Source organism: Semicossyphus pulcher, unplaced genomic scaffold (genome assembly GCF_022749685.1).
Source record: "Semicossyphus pulcher isolate SPU_LCO1_2020_fin unplaced genomic scaffold, fSemPul1.0.p SCAF_24, whole genome shotgun sequence".
NCBI lineage: Eukaryota > Metazoa > Chordata > Actinopteri > Labriformes > Labridae > Semicossyphus > Semicossyphus pulcher.
Window position 1 is genome coordinate 2,311,805 of NW_027211698.1, and position 19,917 is coordinate 2,331,721.

General features: G+C 40.7%; 1 protein-coding gene across 1 annotated transcript in view; it reads right to left on the reverse strand.

Annotated features, from left to right (window-relative positions):
* Window positions 1–996: 996 nt before the first annotated feature.
* LOC138603392 (E3 ubiquitin-protein ligase Midline-1-like) overlaps window positions 997–19,917 on the reverse strand; it is a 48,859-nt gene continuing 29,938 nt past the window's right edge. Inside the window, exons 3-10 of the mRNA XM_069675142.1 lie at window positions 16,161–16,256; window positions 10,116–10,223; window positions 8,210–8,358; window positions 7,538–7,665; window positions 6,290–6,433; window positions 2,554–2,715; window positions 2,095–2,302; window positions 997–1,666 (exon numbers count right to left, since the gene is read on the reverse strand). Coding sequence (XP_069531243.1) covers window positions 1,318–1,666; window positions 2,095–2,302; window positions 2,554–2,715; window positions 6,290–6,433; window positions 7,538–7,665; window positions 8,210–8,358; window positions 10,116–10,223; window positions 16,161–16,256 — 1,344 coding nt within the window. The 3' untranslated portion in view covers window positions 997–1,317. The remainder of the gene's footprint in view (window positions 1,667–2,094; window positions 2,303–2,553; window positions 2,716–6,289; window positions 6,434–7,537; window positions 7,666–8,209; window positions 8,359–10,115; window positions 10,224–16,160; window positions 16,257–19,917) is intronic.

Genomic DNA, 19,917 nt, shown 5'->3' on the forward strand with positions numbered 1-19,917 from the left:
CATCTGTTCTTCAGCTCTTCCCGGCAACAGTGATTGATTAGCGTTGGTGTGTGTATGCAGTGTAAGTGTGGGATTTAAAAAGTGCTATATCTGATAAAGTGAAAATTAGAATTGATTTGTGGCTTGTTTCCCAGTTGCCATGGTACAAATGTGTCCATTTGTGGCCCAAAGTGCCTTCGAGCAGGAGTTTCTGGCTGTCCATTTGTCCTGGTTTCCTCTGCGGTGACCCCAGCTTACTGTGATTCAAGCTTTGAAGAGGCAAATAAGACATGAACCAGCATCCTATTTGCGTTAAGAAATCAACTGAAAATAACTTGTAAGAAGCTTGAAAAAATAGCACTACGAGCTACTCTTCCTTTTACTTTGCATTTTAAGCTGCACTAGGCAAGTGATTCAATTACTTGGATTGAGAAATTCATGTAATTGGAATACTCACATTTCCCCTTTTCTTTTGGGATTGCATGCGCCAAAGTAAGGACGTGTATAAGGGCCAGGAATAAGGGGAGAAAAATTAGAGAATAAAGGGAAAATGTCCAAAATAAAGTCAAAAATCCTCCTTAGATGTATTTTATTATATATGGAACCAACAATGTTTATTCTAAACATTTTGATTGTCTTCCCAAATTGACCCTGCACATCCCTCTCTGCCACTTCACTGCCCCTACTGTTCATGTACTGCATCGTACATGTAGCGTTAATTTTCGAGGACGTGCCCAGCCAACGCTCCAAACAGTTGCAGGGCACGCAAGGCGGCCATCATGTGCAAGCGAACGCATAAAAGCAAGTATATCTCCGGCTTTTTACGTGGCACTTAACCATAGCTTTGACTTTATCCTTGACATTTTCCTTCAACTAGTAAAATATGGGGAAAAAAACTTTCTTCTCTGATTTTTTTATAACAAGCAGTAAACCAAAAGTTTGACATTTCTTCTTCATTTTGACTTTATCCTCCACATTTTCATTTTATTCTCAATATCTAAAAAAAAATCTGCTCCATTTTCTTTTCTTTTTAAACTTAGCACTAAACCAAAAGTTCGACTTTCCCTTAACAGCACAAAATCAAACAAAAACTTCCTGGCCCTGAAACTGTTCCATAGCCAAAGAAACATTACACTGGGGGGGAAACAAACATATCAGTTACTGTTATATTTCACTTGTTTTCTGGTGCAGAAGTGCTAGAACTGTTGTATAATTGAAAAAGGATGGGACGCTCTTCTCTTCTCAATCCAAAAATGATCATTTCACCATCTTGCCCAGTGCAGCTTTAAAATAATTAAGACCAGTTTATGCTGATGTATTCCTGACTGTGTGTAGCATTCAGTCTTGGGGATCCAGTCCCTCTAGATGGTCAGGGATGGGTAGACCAGTGAGAATGGTCAGACACTTGTTCCACACGTTGAACACAGGACACACGGGCTGGACGAAGGACACATGAAATGTGTGCAGGTGCTGGGAGCCCACGGCGTCGTAGAAGGTCAGGTAGCCCGCGTCGTAGTCTAACAGGACGCCGACCCGCCGCAGGTGGGGCGAAGGCTCGATGGCCAGCTCTTTGCTGTTGTGGCGGACCACCCAGGAGTTGTTGCAGCGGCAAAGCACCCAGGAGGCCGAGTTCTTGCCGATCCACTCGTGCTTGGGGGCAGATTTGTAGGCTATGCCCACGGCGTACCTGAGGGTGGCATGTAGAATACAGTTATTACATGTTAAAATGAAAACAGTTAGCATCTAAAACAATATAAACTAATGTTTTTGGACGCTAGGCTCACAGCTTCTTTGGAAGTTCTGTGTCCACAGTCTTTTAACTTGAACATGAAAACAACTTAAAACCACAACAGCACTTAGAAACAAGCTAAGCTAACGTTAGCAGTAGCTTGGCTCAAAGTCCCTTTTGACATAGCCTACAGTGTCTGCTAGTTGCCAGCGGGAGCATAGATAAACTAGCATACCATGTAGGCTAATGTTTTAAAGCTGCAAACATTTCAAGTGCTAGCATACTCGTCGATATCTAATCCGGTATTTTAGGTTGTATCAGAGGCAATAATTCAATTGGAACAACTCTTATTTATGACTGAAACTGAGCAGGCTGATTAAACTCACCATGTGCTCCCTCCAATCAGAGCCTCCCAGTAGTGACGACCACTGTCGATGTAGACGTTTCCCACCACCCCGTAGCTGCTCTGGCTGGTGAAACGCTCCTGGCTGTGGCCTTTCTTGGACGTGGTTTCGTCCCGCTCCACTGTCAGGTTATCATGGGACACCTTCAGCTTCTTGTGGGCCGATTTGGGGTCCAGCTTGAACGGCTGGCCTGTTAGAGGAGAACGAACATGAAAAACAAATTAAACTTTAAAGTGTGTTGAGATCTATAACAGGGAACAATCGTTACATAACAGCTCATTTATTTTCAGTTAATTGAATTTCATATTTGCCGATGGGGAAAGAATCTAATGAAGCATGAGGAAAAAAATACAGCTAATAAGCTACTTCTGTGTAAGTGTTTACTTTTCAGTAAAGGTCGACGCTATATGGAGAGTTCATTTACAGTCGCCTTGTACTCACTGTTGGTCTTCAGAGTCCCTGGTTCACTGCTCCTGCTTCCCGCTTGGTTAATGGCCTTGACAACAAAGATATACTTGGTGCCACTCTGCAGACCGTGCACTGTGTAGTGGTTCTGCTTGATGTTGGGAACAATCATCCAGCTCTCCAATGAGTTACACAGACCTGGGAGGAGAGGGAATGCAGGGTGAGATAAGGGGGAAAGAGGCACAGATAAAGTCAGTTAGTTAAATGAGAAACCATTTCAGTTGTTAAAAAATGTCTTAGAAGAAAAAGGAATTAGTGGAAAACATATTGACAGGCACTTACAGCTCAAGAAAAACAACACCCGAACAGGAGAAAAACTATTTACTGAAAAGTTTCATGTAGCGGAGTGTTGTGTAGCTCTGTGAGAGGATAGCGTCCTAAATGATTTGTAGTGTGTGCCACTGTGGCAGTGCAGAGGCAGGTGAGAGGGTGTGAAAAGGCGCATTCAGACACCATTCACACCACATTGGCTCTCAGCTCAGTGTGTTTTATATAGTGGCACTTCAGTACTGTAGAACCACCTCCTAAGGCATGTGAATGTATATGTGTGTGCATTTTCCTTCCATGCATGTCATGGTTTTGTTTGCCGGAGGAATTTACACAGGAAGTGAGCGCTGCTCTTTGTTAGTCACCCAGGCGTGAAAACAAGCTGCCATGACAGGCACCCTCAATTCACCAAGAGATTGAATATTTTTGGTAATACTAGTGATTGCTGATTGTGCAAATGCACAAGGTGAGGTGAAGCTTGTGTATTTGGGCTGAGAGGATTTATTGCATTCTGTTTTTTTTACCAGACAAATTCAGTCAAAAATGCCGTTTAGCATGCTAATACTTGTCATGATCTTCTGACTTAGATGCAGTGTGTGCTAGTGCTAGCTTTTCCCAACAAAGTTTGTTTTAGGCTACGGTATGAAAAATAATACCCCATAATTTCTGTGAAAACAGTGGGTTTAATTTGTAGTAAAGACAAAACAAAGCTAACCCACAAATTAGCTTGCGCACTTACTGCACCTTCTGCCACAGAGAGACAGCTAGCTAGCAAGAGTGCTATGTGAAGTGAAAGCTAACTGGTGAGACAGCCACAGCTAGCCTAGCTAAAAACCTAATCACTTTTGCCTACCAAACAAGAATGATAACCTACTGTCTTGGTATTTCAGTACATTTCTCTTCTGAATCTAATCATGATGAAGCAAAAAACAGCTAAACTCTCGCTAAAGCTAACAATTGGAATTAATGGTCTGGCTAATTCAGTGTGTATAAATTGTAAATGAACAGGAAAAAACAAGCAAAACAGCGATACATTTTTAAATAATATAAATAAAAGTTATTTTAAAAAACTAATTAATGTATTAGAATGAATAACAAAGCTAAAAGATAGCATGTTAGCATATTTTGAAACGTGAATATCAGACTTCCTGGTGAGATAAAGGTATAAAAGAAAAAAATTATGTGTATAAAAAACACTTTGAGACTGTATTAAAACCAAACTCACTATCAGTTCTGTTTAATATGCATTAAACAATAAGCTTCATTAAATAAATGTGCAGGTAGGAAAGAAAAATTTAATCAGTCCCCGTCATATTAACATTTCCCACAGGAAATCCTCTCAGACGGCTGTACTGAACAATCATGCTGAGGAGTAAAGGATGTTTTTTTTATAACATTAACATTAGAAGACTTCCTGCATAGTGATTCATGTGAATTGCTCCGCAGGGAATTTTCCGGCACGTGGCTTAGATGCCAACAGCAACACCTCTGACATTATCGGATGTGAAAACAGGAAGTGAGAAAAAATCTCGGCAATTTAGCGAAGGGAAAGAGACAGGGGGGAAGACAGGAGGAGGCAAATGTCACATTAGTTTAATGGCTGTTTATTCTAAACGGGCTTTTAAATTGTAAAGTAATAAGAAGGAAATGACAAAAGGGAGTAACCTCGGGAAGAAGAAAGAAGATGACGGAGAAAAGGCAGTTTGATTGAAAGGGAATAGGGGAGCTCGTCTTCACATGCCCTGACCCCATTTTCTCCCTTGTAGTTGTTCACTCGAGTGTGCCTGTGATTTTCTGGGTCTTGTGTGTAAGTCGGCGTGTACTGTACGTCTCTTGTTGTTCTACAAGACGCTGTGTCGCTTAGTGCGTGCCTGGGATTCATTTTACAGCTTTCATCTCCGCTAATATGACGTCTCACTCCTACGGTGCCACTGAAAACCTAAACGCTTGCATGTAGAGACATATGAAGTCACCGTCTTTTACTGACTTCTGTGCACTCAATGTGAATTCTCTGCTGCGCTATCGTCAAATCTTTTTCCTCTTCTATCCATCACAAGCTAAAGTCATTTGATGTGACGGTGATAGGAGCATAAAGGCTTGAGGCTTTTCTTCAGGAGGTTACCCTTCTATTGCTATCTCAGCCTTTAGGAAAGCACTACAACTCCCTGCTGCCTTAGGGGAGCTAGTGGCCACCAGTAGAGTGCCATGATTGTACTGATCAGATCTCTGGTGATCGGTTTGAAAGGTTTAAGACTGGATATGTACGCCCTAATCATTTCAAACATGTATTTAGAATTTAAATCATGTTGAATAAAGGCTTCCTGAACAGGACAACAAAAGCCAGAGAGAAAGACAAGTCTACAGGGAGCCTGAGCCCTGATAGCGTAGGCAACAATTTAGATAAACATTCTAGCACCCTGAGGCTAATGTTAGCTAGCATACTAATGTGGACGGATATTACAGTTGACAGTTTAAATCTCATCTCCAGTTCTCGCTGAACAAACTCGAACAACAAACATTCTCTCCTCCAGACGTGTTCAGCCTTCGACTTTTCTCTCTGCCAAGCATTACTACAGCAAACTTGTTGCACCACATCAGTCTCTGTTTTGTTTACATCTTTAAGTGAGTGGGAGCTTTATCCTTCTGGCACACACAATAATCTTAATAATATCCTGTAGCGTGTGATGCGCTTTTATATCCAGATCTTGTAGTGTTTGCAATGCCTGAGATTAGAGGAAGAGTATGTGCGTGATTCAACCTGATTTCAAAATTGGTTAGCATCTTAAAGTCTTCCTACAGTCTGAGCCCGGCCTTAAAAAACACAGATTGGTTTGGGTGTTCCAACAAAGATTTGAAAGGCATTGAAAAGCTTTTCTACGCTGGCGGAGATCAGCACACCAAGGCTCCCCTCTTTGTCTGCTGTCTACCGGCCTGCCGCCCGGTATACAATTTGTTTCCTCCAAAGGGTGCCTGGGATCAGCCTTAGAGATAGGGTAAGGAGCTCGGATATCCGGAGGGAGGTCCGAGTAGAGCTGCTATTCCTTTGCATCAAAAGAACCCAGTTGAGGTGGCCTGGGCATCTGATTAGGATGCATCCTGAATGCCTCCCTTTGGAGGTTTTCCACCTCCAACTGGGAGGAGACCCTGGGGCAGACCCAGAGCTCGCTGGAGGGATTATATATCCTGTCTGGTCTGGGAATACCCCAGGAGGAGCTGGAAAACGTTGCTGGGGAGAGGGATGCATGGGTCACATCGCGACCTGGCCCCCGGATAACCATAAGAAGATGGATGGATGGAAAGCGTTTCAATATGGACTAGAGTGCAAATTCCCATATGACTCTCCTAAGCTGGATACTAGAAAGGATTTTGGGCAAATGCATTTGGATTGTTGCATAACACCAAACCCTAATGATTCTACCATTCATTTTCTGCAACAAATACTTACTAGCAATGTTGGACTGTCCAGTGAAGATGGCGTACTGGAGCTCATAGGACACCACTGTGAACTCATCATCAGACGTCCAGTGCACGGCGATGGTGTCGTAGGAAGCCGTGCACAACTCTTCCCTTATGCACGGAGCGCTTGGAGCTGCAGAGGGCAGAAAGTTAAAAAGTCATCCAACAAACTCCGACTGAATGTAGTTGGATAATATTCCAAAATGCTAACACACTCAACCTTGTACATGTTCATTTGAGTGTAAAAGCTTCATTACACAGAGGATAGAAGATGTTCTTTCCAGTCGAGTGGTAGATTGAGCATTAAAGCAATGTGGAATTGGAGTAATAAAATATTCAGATAAACACATTAACACAGCGGGAAGAGTAAATAACACAATCCTTTTAGCAGTAACTAATGTGAGTTGTTATATAAGCTGAGACGCTAGATTGGGTTTCTTACACTCATGTATTGAGTCATATAAACTTAATTATGATATAGTTGTTTTTGTTCTATAGTGACATAAATACAGAAAGCATTTTCTATTCAAACCATGAACCTAAAGTAGAAAGTGGCTGAGGTATGAAATAAAGATACAAAGTCAGAACTGAAATTGATTGTAAAGCCACTTCCTATCTCCTTCTGTGTCTGTCATTCTCTCCCTCTCCCGAGCCTTCTGTCATGAGTGGCTGCACATAGTGGAGTGATTCAGACTGATTCACTTAGTGCAAAAGGCCCTCCAGCGAAGCCCTCATGCATCGCGGAGAATAAACACGAGCCAACCATTTTCACAGACCTTCGAATCCACTCCCAATGATGCCTTGTTTTGGTCCCCAGCGCGCTCATAATTCATGCAGTGACATTTCGATGGCGCCTCGCAAATGGGACATCAGAAATTAATGTTGGAAATTAATTTTGGAGTTAATAGGCTGGGGCCCTCTTCCTTCAAGTGATTGAAGACAGTGGACTTCAAAAGAGTAAAAAAAAAATAACTGAATCAAAGCTGGAACAGAATCATAATTAAAGGCAATGTTTGGTTCATGCTCAGCGAGGGACTGAATTAAAAGAGTAGACCGTGGATCCAACAAAATTGGACATAGGGTTTGTGATTGTAACCTTGAAGAACATCAAACGACATTGGGACAAATGGATTGCCTACAGATTTTGACAAACAAATACTGCTCTGAATTTAAAACAGGGGGTATGAAAAGTTCAATGATTTAATCAATAAATGTACATCTAAACAAAATGACTTACCGGTAAGATAATCCAGATTCTCTAGCAACTTCTTCTCTCTGGCAAAGTCCAGGGCGAAAGTGTCGAAGGTGTCCGTTAGGTGTATCTCAGGGATCAGTACTTGGGTCGATGCAGTTGCCATTGACACCCTAGATCAACAACGGTAAAACAGGTTTTTCTACTGTTTTTCTGCAAGTAATTATCTTTCAAACAGAATAAGTTAGAGTTGAAGTAATAAGAAATTGAAGTATTAGCTGATAGAATATCAGATAAAAGGTGTAAACAAAACGCTCAACTGTTGCCCAATTAAAAAGGCTAAATCTGAATAAAATCAGCCCTCTTGTTATAGATAAGATTCTGATTGAAACTCCACTTCAGTTTGAAGGATTAAAGTATAATGTTTTCTTTTAATATCAGTCATTCAGCTGTGTTTATCTTGAGGATGCACGTATTGGACAACAGGTTTTGTTCTCAGTTGTCAAATCAATTTGCCAGAAAGCTTCAGGAGGGAGTGGAATAAGATTACGGTTAATCAGAGCTGATTTCCCTCTCTGCTTTGACTTTGCTGCCAGGGAAATGGAATAGTAAAGTTCTCAAATTGTGTCTAAACATTTTTGTCTGCACTCTCTGCCCTTTCCCTAAAGCTTGGAGTGAATAATTCCAACATGTGTGGCCCAGTGAGGGCTGTCTGACCTCTCGTTGATGCTCTTGGCAGTCTGCAGGAAGCGAGCATGATCCGTTTCTTTCAGTGTCTGGTCGGCCTGTGTGATAAGCGCCGACGACCTCTCTATGCACTGCTTGCAGTTGGTGATCTGCTGGGCGAGCTTCCGCAGCCTTTGTGCCTGGAAAGAATGGCAAGTGATCAAATCAAGAGTGCCCTAATTTGGGTTAAGATGTTGCAGACTGTTAGGAATGAGAAGTTTATCAGGGCTGACAACAAGAAGCTAACCAGAAATAACAGGGTTTTATTAGCGTAAGGGGACAGATGTTAACATTTTGAAGTTATTCATTCATGAAAAGGTCAAATTAGGGGTTGGCTGTTTCACATGGTTATCTATTTTTACATGTTTTCTTATTTATATATTAATTAACTGGTATGTACATCATTCACATGCAATGTTAGCTAAGATGTCCCAATATGTTCTCAAAGCTCTAAATCCAGTGCTAAGTGATGTTCCCGTACCGTTAGCTAGTGCTGTGTTATTACATAGCTAAACTCTCTCCTATGCCTCAACACATGCTGAAAATGCATCAACTGCTTGAACATAACTCCTGCAATGGAAAAAAAAAACAGCGGTCCATAATGAACGCCCATAGCCATCGCCAATCACCCTCGGCTGCCAATACCTGGCCTTGAGACGACGCTACCGCTGGATGCAAGCAGCAGAATAGCTGCCGTGTGACTTTTCTTGTGACTGGATTTACGGAATCTTATATAACAATATTTCGAATTTGGATTGAAACACGTTTATTTTTCTTCTTTGATACTCTCTGTTATGTACATAAGACCCTACTACATAGGGCTATTGTGGATGTGGGTTTCCAATGGCTCCAAGGTATGGAGACTACAGGCTGGAATTCTTGGTTCTTTTGTATCCATGAAGATAAAAAAGAGATCAGAGGCTTCAAGGTTTGTGCTGTAGACTAAATATATCAAACTTTTTGTAGCAATTGTACAACTAAGCTCCACACAAAGACCAGTGGTTGAACAACATGAGTTAAGCTTGTCCCACGTTTGTTCTAAAACTACATTTTCTAGGCATCGCAATGATTCTATCGCTAGGAAATCTGGGATTTAATTTTCCCCCTTTTGCCCCTCAGTCTCATCCCCTCTCCCCACAGTACGAGCAGAGATTTTAAGAGACAGATTGAGGTCAGCGGCTGGATTGAGGTCAAAAAGATATTTCATCAGCACTTCGGCTTGTAAAGAACCCTAAACAATGTAATCTCTGTCGGAATCGCTTTAAAATTTGCAAAGTAATGACGTTAAAATGTAAGCACGTAAAGCAGACTAACAGCAGAAACTTGTATCAGACAAGAGCTTTTTTAGTTTTTACCCATCATGATCTAGCACTCAAGCAAAAAGCAATTCGTAGAAATCAGTTGGCCTAGAAATACATATCTCTGTAACTTCTCTAAAAGCCTACATTACAGGGTTATAAAAAAATCTGTCGTAGGTTCCAGGTCTCATTAGACGCAGCTTTATAAAAGAATCATTCGGGTTTAGAGTTCATGTAGCGTGCCCTCCCATATGCTCGAGCATCTACTTCTGGCACAGTCTGGCTGTTTTCGCCGTCTGTTCAGAGTGTGTCAAAGGGCTTGCAATTCAGGAAGCTGAGCAGTATGCCGTCTGTTCACCATGTTAGGGTCAGGTCAGATGGCTGGAACAAAGTATTGCAATGGACACAAAATGGGGACATTACAAGCCAATCAACTGTAGCAATCCAAACCTTTGGATTGTGTATGTGTTTTGTAGTTCCATGGGTAGCACCATCTTTCAGAAGGTAGGGAAAAGTGAGAGGTTGTGGAGTGAAGCCTGGGAAGAAAAATAAATGGCATCTCCTTTCATGCTCCTCGCCCCTCTGAGTGCTCCACTCACCTTCCCCTCCTTGATCTTGCTGCCAATGATCTGCCTCCTCTGCTGAATAATGTCAATCAGGAGATCACACTCCTCCATGAGCTTGCCCTCCTGACGGGAAGCGTTCACCTGAGGAGCAATTCAAAGAGAGTATGAGATAAACAACAAGATGGATGGACTGATTCTAGAGGTGAAGGACATGCAGGGATATATGTTTATAGGCTCCACATCATGTCGACCGAGGGACAGGATATCATTTCCATCCATCAGCCGGCCCTCCTGTCTGAGGCAGACACTTGAGGAAGATGGGGCATATTCAGGCACTTTGCCTCCTGCTGGCTTGAGTGCTGACTGACAAGTGAAATAAGCAGGAAGCCATGTGGCTGTTGGAGAGCAGACATGACACTCAGCAATATTCTGAAGAATCAGACACAAGGGCTGTGTCTGGAATCAGCCCCTCTGAAGTGCACCATATGTAGCCTATTTTCCACCAGTTCCAAATGTATGCACTACAATTCCTACAATACAATTAATTGTGTTTCACTTTATAGATATGAAAATGACCCTTGCGTAATTTTACAGTTGTCAGTGTTGACGTAAAATGATTGATAAGGGTATAGAATCTCACTTTCATCAACTTTCAATAGGGATTAGGGTAAAGTTAAAGTACAGAAAGATACTACATGCTAGCATGTTGGCTCCCAACATTTGTGTAGCTTTTGTAGTTATTGAGACTCTGCGTCCTCTGACCAGGCCGTATTAATGTTATATTTACACTTTAAAGGAAGAAACCGACTGCTAGCTTTAGATGTAGACTCTAGCTAACATAGAGAAGTTTAAGAAGGTAAAAAAGCTAACTAACATACAGAAAGATACTAGATGCTAGCATGTTAGCTCCCAACTAGATTTGTGTGGCTTCTGTACTTGTGGTAATTGAGACTCTTCATCTAATTACAAGGACATTTTAATGTTATGTTTAGACTTATGAAGGTAGAAAGTAGTTAACGTATGGATGGATACTAGCTAGCTAACATGTAAATTCCCAACTAGATTCAACTAGCTTCTGTGTTTGCTGTTATTGAGGCTCTTAGGCTAATCTCAAGTCAATTTTAATGTTATTTACACATCAAAAACTACAAGATGCCTACATGTAAGATCCCAATTAGAGTCCCTTTTTCAGTTGTCATTAGACTCTAAGGTTATCCTTGAGTCCCAAAACGAAACACAGTGTGGTCACTAAAACATAATGTCCATTTATTGTATTTATTTATTTATGTCCAAGATGGACTGTGGAAACAAGTACATTATAATGTTTTTGGGCATGGGCCAAGAATTAGTGGCTACATATGGTAATTGTCACAGGCCAGTTTCTTTCTTAACTTCATATAAAAAGTATATTAAGTTTGGTGGCTATGGGTTCAAACTTCTTCTTGGCTCAAAACCCACTCATGACAATTACACTCAAGAAAAAATATTTCATTTAGCTGGAAGCTGTTTGGGAAAGTGCAGTTGACGCTGTTGATTACATTCATTGTCGATCTGCCATGAGGGTCTTTAGAGGAGATATAGCATCCAGATCCAATCTAAATCTCCATAGAGTTTGACTATCCTTCCAGTTGGAAGCTTTACAGTCTGAGCTGGCTATAAAAGTTGTTCATGTCCAATTATGATACTGCAGGTCCTTACATAATGTGTAATTCCTCATTGTGGTCATTTCCTAGTGGCCCGTTCAGCACCTTGTAAAGTGTTCTCTTGCTGCGGCAGAGCGATAGCACGGGAGCAATGAAGGGTAAGTCTGCAGTGAGAGTTGCCAAGCCACCAAGAGATTGCACACTTGTTTATACACACTTGCGCTCTCTTATACCTTATACACACACATGCATGTTGACAGGTGTTTTATTTATGACATCGTGGAGAGTCATTGCCTTTCCTCCCAAGAGCCAAACAAGGCTGGAAAGAACTTTCTAAATATCCTCGACTTGCCCTCCAAAGCAGCATTTGTGTGATTTTTCTGGGGAAGCGTTGCCAACAGACACAATTTGCCACCTGGATTACATCTCGCTGCTAATGTGAGACATGCTAATCTGAACGCCTTAGCTCTGCTCTACAGAGAAACTGCAGCATACGGGCGCTTCTGTCTTTTCAACACTGCTAATTAGTTTCTTTGACATCACTGTGACAGCTTGGGGACATTTGAACTCTGTGAAAACCTTGTATATGTGATGTTTTTGTGGCATTTTCTGCGGCAATTAGCAAACGTATGCAGATTTAAACAACAGTGGGATTTTTGGTAGACGCTTCTCTAAATATAGACCAAAAAAAGACAATTTTTGGCAGTGACATTTTTCATATCCAACATGTTTTTGCTCATTTTGCTGTGTTTTTTACGCACCATTGAATTGGAATCATTTCCAACCACAAATAAACAATTTAAACTAAAACAGAACAGTAATTAAATTTCAAGGTTTTTGTTATTGGCTTGGATTTTTGTTTAGCTTCCAATGAGGCTCTTATTCTCTGGCAATTCATGACTGCTAATGTCAATAACTCAATGTGAATAAAATTATTGATCTTTCATAATGCTCTGACTACACCAACCACCATTTGTCTTTAAAAATCATATTAAATCAGGGTGGATGTGTGATCACATTTAAATTGTGTTATGTACACGTTAGATGTAGAATCTAGCTAATGTAGGGCAACTCAAGAAGGTAGCTAACGTACAGAATACTACATGCTAGCTTGTTAGCTCCCATCTAGGTTTGTGTAGCTTCTGTAGTTGCAGTTATTTAGTCTTCCTCAATCTCTTAAGTCCATTTTAATGTAATATTTACACGGAAAGGCAAAGAGCTAACGTAAGAATAAATATTAGCTAACGTGTAAACTCCCAACTAGATTTAGGTAGCTTCTTTATTTTCTGTTATTAAGGCTCTTTAGCTCATGACTGTTAATATCAAGAACTATCATAAATATCATATTAAATCAGTGTCTACATGTGTTCACATTTTCATTGTGTTAATGCTAGATGTAGAATCTAGCTAACGTAGAGAAGCTTAAGAAGTAAAAAAAAAAGCTAACTGATGTACAGAACGATACTAGATGCTAGCATTTTAGCTCCCAACTAGATTTGTGCAGCTTTTATAGCTGGGTTATTCACAGTCTTCCTCAATCTCTCAAGGCCCTTTAAATCTTTACTTTAGAAAGTAAAATGTAGCTAACGTAAAGATAAACTAGCTAACATGTAAACTTCCAAGTAGATTTAAGTAACTTCTTTATTTGATGTTATTGAGGCTCTTACGCTAATCTCAATTTTAATAAAATCACACATAAAAGTTCTTGTTTTTTCGGAAGACTTAAAGTCCTGAGGATTTTGTTTATTTTGCTGTGTTTTTCAATGTTGTCTATCATTGGGTCAGGAATAGTTTCCAACCACAAATATATAATTTAATCTCAAACGGAACAGTGATTAAAGTTTGAGGTTTTTGTTCTAGGCTTGGATTGTTGTTTAGTTTCCACTGAGGCTCTGAGGCTCTGATTCTCTGACAGTTTGTGAATGTTAATGCCAAGAACTCAACAAGGATAAAGCTCTCGATCTGCAATGTGGCTCATCTGACCCGAAAACCGCCCACAATCTTGCCTGGACACACATGTCATCTTTAATGCATGCACTGATGTCACTATGCTTCCAAATTGAATCATTTTAGTAAGAAAACATATTTTAAAAGTCAAAATTTCTAGCCAAAGAATAACAATGACCTTTCTGTGAGTTGATGTAGTTAAATTGTGATAAGCTCCAAAGTGCGCCACAAACACACAAACACAGAGTTTGAGACCAGAGTACATGCGGCATGTAAAGATGTGGAACATCTAATGACTGTGGGCAGAGGCCTCTGGAGCCTGTGATCAGAATGACAGAATGTACCCTGGCAGGGACACTAAGTGACTCATTTAGCACAGAAAAAAAAACACACATGCATACAGAAATGACTAAATCCTGAGGGATGTGCAAACTTTTAGAGAGCCAAACTTTTATACAAGGGTCGGTGACGTTGCACTTTACAAGCTTCAGTGAAAGTATGCCTGTTTGTGCAGCATTACAAAAAGGGGGATTACATCTTCTGTGGCAGGAAGTATTAACTTTTCTGCAAAAGCTGCAAGCATGAGGTTTTCTCTTTAGAGAAGAGTTATTTCCTTTATTGCATTTCATAAATTATCTGCATCTTTCTGTAATTGTGATTATTAAATTACACTTGGATTTGAGCAACATAACTCTGCTCCCTGTTTTTCAACATCCAAAAGGAAGCATTCAAACAATTACAGCATCTTGATTCTATTAGTTTGACGCAGTTCCAGTTGAAAAACAATGCAGGAATTTGGCATAATGTGCTGCTTAAATTGCATTGAATTGTGCACAGTTGAAACCACATTAAAGAGAGTGTTTCAGGGGGAACTGGATGAGAGCTTATAGGACCACTCGCCTCCTTTTATGCCCCCATTACCCCCGGATAAAAATCATAGAATGTTCAGGGAGGTTGCCATGCCATTATGTCGCTTTGAGTTTGTCAGACTTCAATTGCATAAGATTTCAGATTCTTCTAAAGTAGCTCGACAGTTTTATAGGTCTTCTAGAGTTTCAAATGTGTCACAAAATCCCAGCAGCCATCCCCATAAAAGCTTCAGCGTAGATTAATCTCATGTGAAATATTCATATAAAAGCCGCCGGTGTGGTGCATTTCCTGCATGACCTGCTTATTTTTTTAGCACCATCACTTTAGGAAGCTTCATGTGCATGTATGTTCCCGTGAAAGTCCCACTTTCATGCTTGTGCAATGAGACTTTTCTCACCCAAAGACAACGTGCTATCACTGTACACTCCACTAGCTATTCTTGTGCTACTGTAAGTGAAGTTGTGACCATAATGCACTGGGGGAAACAGGTCAAGCATTTTCCCCCTCCCTTCGTGTGCATTATTTACGCATTTCTGATTTTTAAAGTGTTTCCCTTTTTTGATCGAAAAGAATCGAAGAGCGTGCGTTTAAAATTCCTGCATCATCGAAATTTCCCCTCCAGCTAAGCACGCAGCAAACATCTTTGCGTGACAGCTGCAGAAAAACACACTCACAAAAAACATGCACACATCACTTTAGCTAAAAAAAAAAAAAAAATTAAATCTCTAAAGTAAATCAAAATCCTCTTTCCTTGCAGTTTGCAAAGGCCTTGCCAGGCGGAGAGGCTGCTTTCCATTATTTCTGGAGTAAGATGCTGCAGCCTTTTAACCCTGCGGCATTGCTGTATTTAAAGCTTCTTAGTAGGGCAGCGTTACATGAACATGCAGGCTTAGTGCTGAATAGCCCTCAGTCGAGGTAAAGACACATACATGGAGTAATTTTGCACCACTTTCAACACAAATGTATATTTTTTGGGGAAAAAACGAGTTAAACTTAATGCTTGGACATTATTTTAAAGACTAAACATATCATGCTACAACACTATCAGCTAATGCTACACCTTATTAGCATCTGTAACAATGCTGCAGATTCATATCTTACTTGAAATGCGCACTTTTACTATCCCTTATATTATCATTGCAGGTTAAATTCATTACAACTCTGCCCTGCAGAAGTTGCACCGTCATATTTATATCTTAAATTTAGTATAAGTATAAGTATAAGTAAGTAGTATAAGTATAGCTGCAAAAAAAAAAGAAAGATAATGCAAAAAAAGCTTCAAGCATTAAAATAAAATTAGTAAAAAATATAGTATAACTATTTAAAAACAGCCTCTAAATATTAGTTTAGCAGCTAACGTTAGCTACATGCTAAGCTACAGGACAGTCGTCTCGATTTTAAGCCATGAAACAAAGAATAAATAAAATAAAGTATAAAATTATTGCCATATTATTTGTGTAATGAAACATATAAAACAAAAGAAAACTTAATATTCTTCACAGATCTAGTGCTGTCATTCATTAACCAAAGCGTCAGCAATTCAAATAACAATGTCACATTGACTCACCACAGATATTATATAGGTCACTGGTGACCTCAGTGGACGACTTGGACTCACCTCTACATGTTGACAAGTCTGGATCAGTTTCCCCATGAGCGACTCCAGCTCGTTGTTCCTCTTAATCAAATTGCTCAGGTTGGAGTCCAGGGCTTGCTGCAGCAAACACAGAAAAGACAACAGACAGAGAGAGAGAGAGAGTGAGAAATGGAAAGGAAGTGGTTGGGATTTAAATGCAAGGAAACAGACGAGAAGGGCTGCGCTGTAAATCAAAGGAGGATGTCAGTGAAACAGATTTTCCCGCCATAGGTTCCTACGAGTGATGGAAGTTGCGAGACAACCTCAGGCGCTACACCGCAAAAACACGGAGAAAAGTTGTAGAGCGAGTGCGAAACAACTGTACTCTAGAAAACAAGAGATAAAACAAAATGTTTGATTCCTCAGTGAAGAAAAGCCTTCCTCACAAGCGTTCCCAGGAGTTTCAGAGAGGTGCGTTTAGCGCTGCACGTACCTCTGATCGCTGGTGATACCCCTCATCCCTGTACTGCCTCCTCATCCTGCCCCGTCTGAGCCTCCGACCACGGATCCTACTCTAGGAGAGGATGTGACTTGGACAGCCACTCCACTGAGCACCAAGCCATGCGCAAACCCGGCCAAGCGGCAAATTAGGCATCAAAAGCTTCCCCCTATGAGAGCACGCAGCAGCAGCAGCAGCAGCAGTAGCAGTAGCGCTTTCGGCTAACGAACCGGCAAACAGGTGACAGGACGTCAGCTCTGTCCCCGCCCTGCTTTTTTTCCCTTCTTCCCTCCCCCTTTTTACCCCCTTTTTTTCCCTTTTTTTTATCCGCCCAGGCACAAGCTGTCTCCTTTACTTCCAAGACCGTCATATTATTGCCAAACGGAGCGTGCTTAAGCGGCTCTGATGCCGCGTCTCCACTGTCCCGTTCAAAACTGTTTTCTGGCTGACTTTAAGCTCCGACTCAGCGAATGCTGAGATTTCTAGCACGTCTGGCAAATAGTGTGAAGGTGCAATGGAGCAAAGAAGGCCGGGACAGCAAATGTCAAAGATATAGCTTCAATTGTTGGTTAATACTTTACTTCTCACCTTAAAATAAAAAACAACTAAATAGAGATGCTGCATTCGAATTGATGCACCTTTAACGATTTTTAAGCAGCAGTGTAAACACAGCCAGGTTCTGTTGCTCCATTGAGGATTAAAAAAGGAGCTTCCCCAGAGGGAATATTGAATACACAGCGACAGTAACCACACATAAAGATGGTGGGATTTGTGCGTTTTTGTGTGTGTGTGCTTTCATGACACCAGGGGCTTAATGGATGACCTTAATACGGCCATGACACACAAAAGCAAAAGCAGCATAGAGGTCCTTTAAGAGAGGAATGTAACACTAAGGATGCTGTTATTGTAAGTAGAGATAATAAAGGACGTGGGGAGGACAAGATTTTTCAGTCCGCATCTTGTGCACGTGCAGAAAAAAATCATGCATGCATGTGTAAACGCAAAAAGCTGAATACAACTGTCATGCAAACTTTACATTTCTGCATGCACGCACACAACCTTCTGTACATGGAATACACTGTGACATGTACACAAGGGAATAACATCACAGCATCCCAGGGATTTTTAATCATCAAGCTGTCTCCGTCTGCTTGTTTGTGTGTGGTCTGATTTGGACACGAAGGGGTTAACACTCATCTACAGCGTCCATGTTGTTGCCAACAAGAATAAATCTCTCCGAGCTGAACAGCCCGCCTGCCTGTCAGGTTGATCGTCTGTCAATCATCCTGCTGGTTTATCTGCAGAATTTCACTCATTATCTATGTCTGACAAAACTGTATCTGTGCAAAGTTAATGACTGCTCTGAACCAACTGAGCTGAGTCATGTTGATTTTATGAGTTATGAGTTTCAGATATACAGTAAGCCAATGCATTCAGATTATAATTGGTGTAATGCTGCATGGATTGAAAAACTTTTCACGAACTGAAATATAGGCAGAAAGTAATTACATACATGTAAGTAAGTTTGCATGAGTACTTTAATGCTATACGAGGCTATTCCATACACTGTACTTCATTTTAGAGGACAATATTTTACTCTCTACTTAACATGTAAAGATTTAACATGTTAAGTAGAGAGTAAAATATTGTATAGGAGCACCCCTGGAAAAAGCCGCTGTCAGTCAAAGCTGGTGTTCTCTGTAATCGATAGAAGCAATAATATTTGAAATTGGTGCCATAGCTGTGGAAAAAGTTGTACAAACAGCTCGTGGTTTCGCCCATTCTACATTCCTACAACACCCAGCGTGCATTGCACCCCTCCCTCTGAAAGGAACAGCCCAGCGAGAGACGCTAGAGTGAAATACTACCGTTTTCAATGCAGGCAACGGCTCAGTGCGCGTACAGTCTGGTGGAGGTTTTCTAGGGTCCATTGGAGACACTGATAGCGTCCTCCAAAGGCACAGAGCGAAATTGCATTTTTTTTTTTACCATAATGGTATTAGCTCCCAATAATTAGCATGATAGGACTGAGGTAGAAAATCGGTGAACTGGCCCTTTAAGTAAGTTCTCAGGAAATCTTCCAGTGATTGGTGAACAATATGAAAAATGGCATGTAAGAAAAATTATATTTAAAGATTTATGATTATGGTATTGGTTGACATTTTTGTACAGTATCATGTGTCAAGGAAATTCATCCAATTGAGAGATATTAGCCCCGGTTGTTGTGTTGGACCAACCATTAAACACTGCATTTCCGAGGGCGACACTTTTTATGTTGCTTAAAAGATTATAGGAAATTTGGATATTTAAATGACACAGTTAATGTTTATTAATAATTTTGCAGTTCGTAAAATTTCTAATAAAAGACATATTGTTTATATATTCACTAGCAGTGGTGAAAGAAGTACTGTATTGGTCCGAATATAAGACGACCCTGATTATAAGACAACCTCCCTTTTCATATCTTCTTTTTCCAAGACAAAAACATTCTTTTACCTTATCTAATATGTTTTATATCAATTATCACATTAAATAAAATGCCTTTCAAACTTTTAACAAATCAGTAACCATTGAAGTGAGGTCTATTTATAGAGCGGTCTTGAACCAGCTGCATGACAGCATACCTTTGCTACCTTTGTCAGTAACACACTCACACACTCTCCTGTCAGTCTCTAGGAAGTAGCCGCTTTGAGGACCTCGGTACTATTTTCTCTGTTAGCATCTGTTTAGTCTTTTTGGGCTTGCCGTCTTCAGACATAACCCTCTGTGACACCGAATTTCTTGGCTGCTTGACAGTTGTTTAATGACTCTGCTGCATTGTTATCTTAAAAAAAATTAGCATCATTACTCCGCCTCAGTTGTTGGATAACTTGGCCTACTTTTAAGCCACTTTTTTCCGGACAATCACTGTGCCTCTCCATCTTTTATCCCCCCTGGCACTGTGAGTTGTGAGTGACGGCTGGCCTCAGTCATGAGGGGTACACTCGCTCTGATCCGAACGTATTTGGCATTCAAAAGTCTAGACCCTGAATATGAGACGATCCCACTTTTTCAGATGAATTTCAAGGGAAAAAACGTCTTATATTCGGACCGGCTAATAGAGTTCTTTCACAAAGGAAAGCTCGTATTTAGAGGAACGCTTTTCTGCTGCAGCAAACTCAGCTCCAAAAAAAATCCACTCCTTGACACCAAGACAAACTTTGCATGCTTCATCACCTTGCGTCTCCATGTCAGCTTAAAGATCAGACTTTTATGGATCTAAATGCTACTGTGTCACTGCAGCGTTCTTTTTTTTCTTTC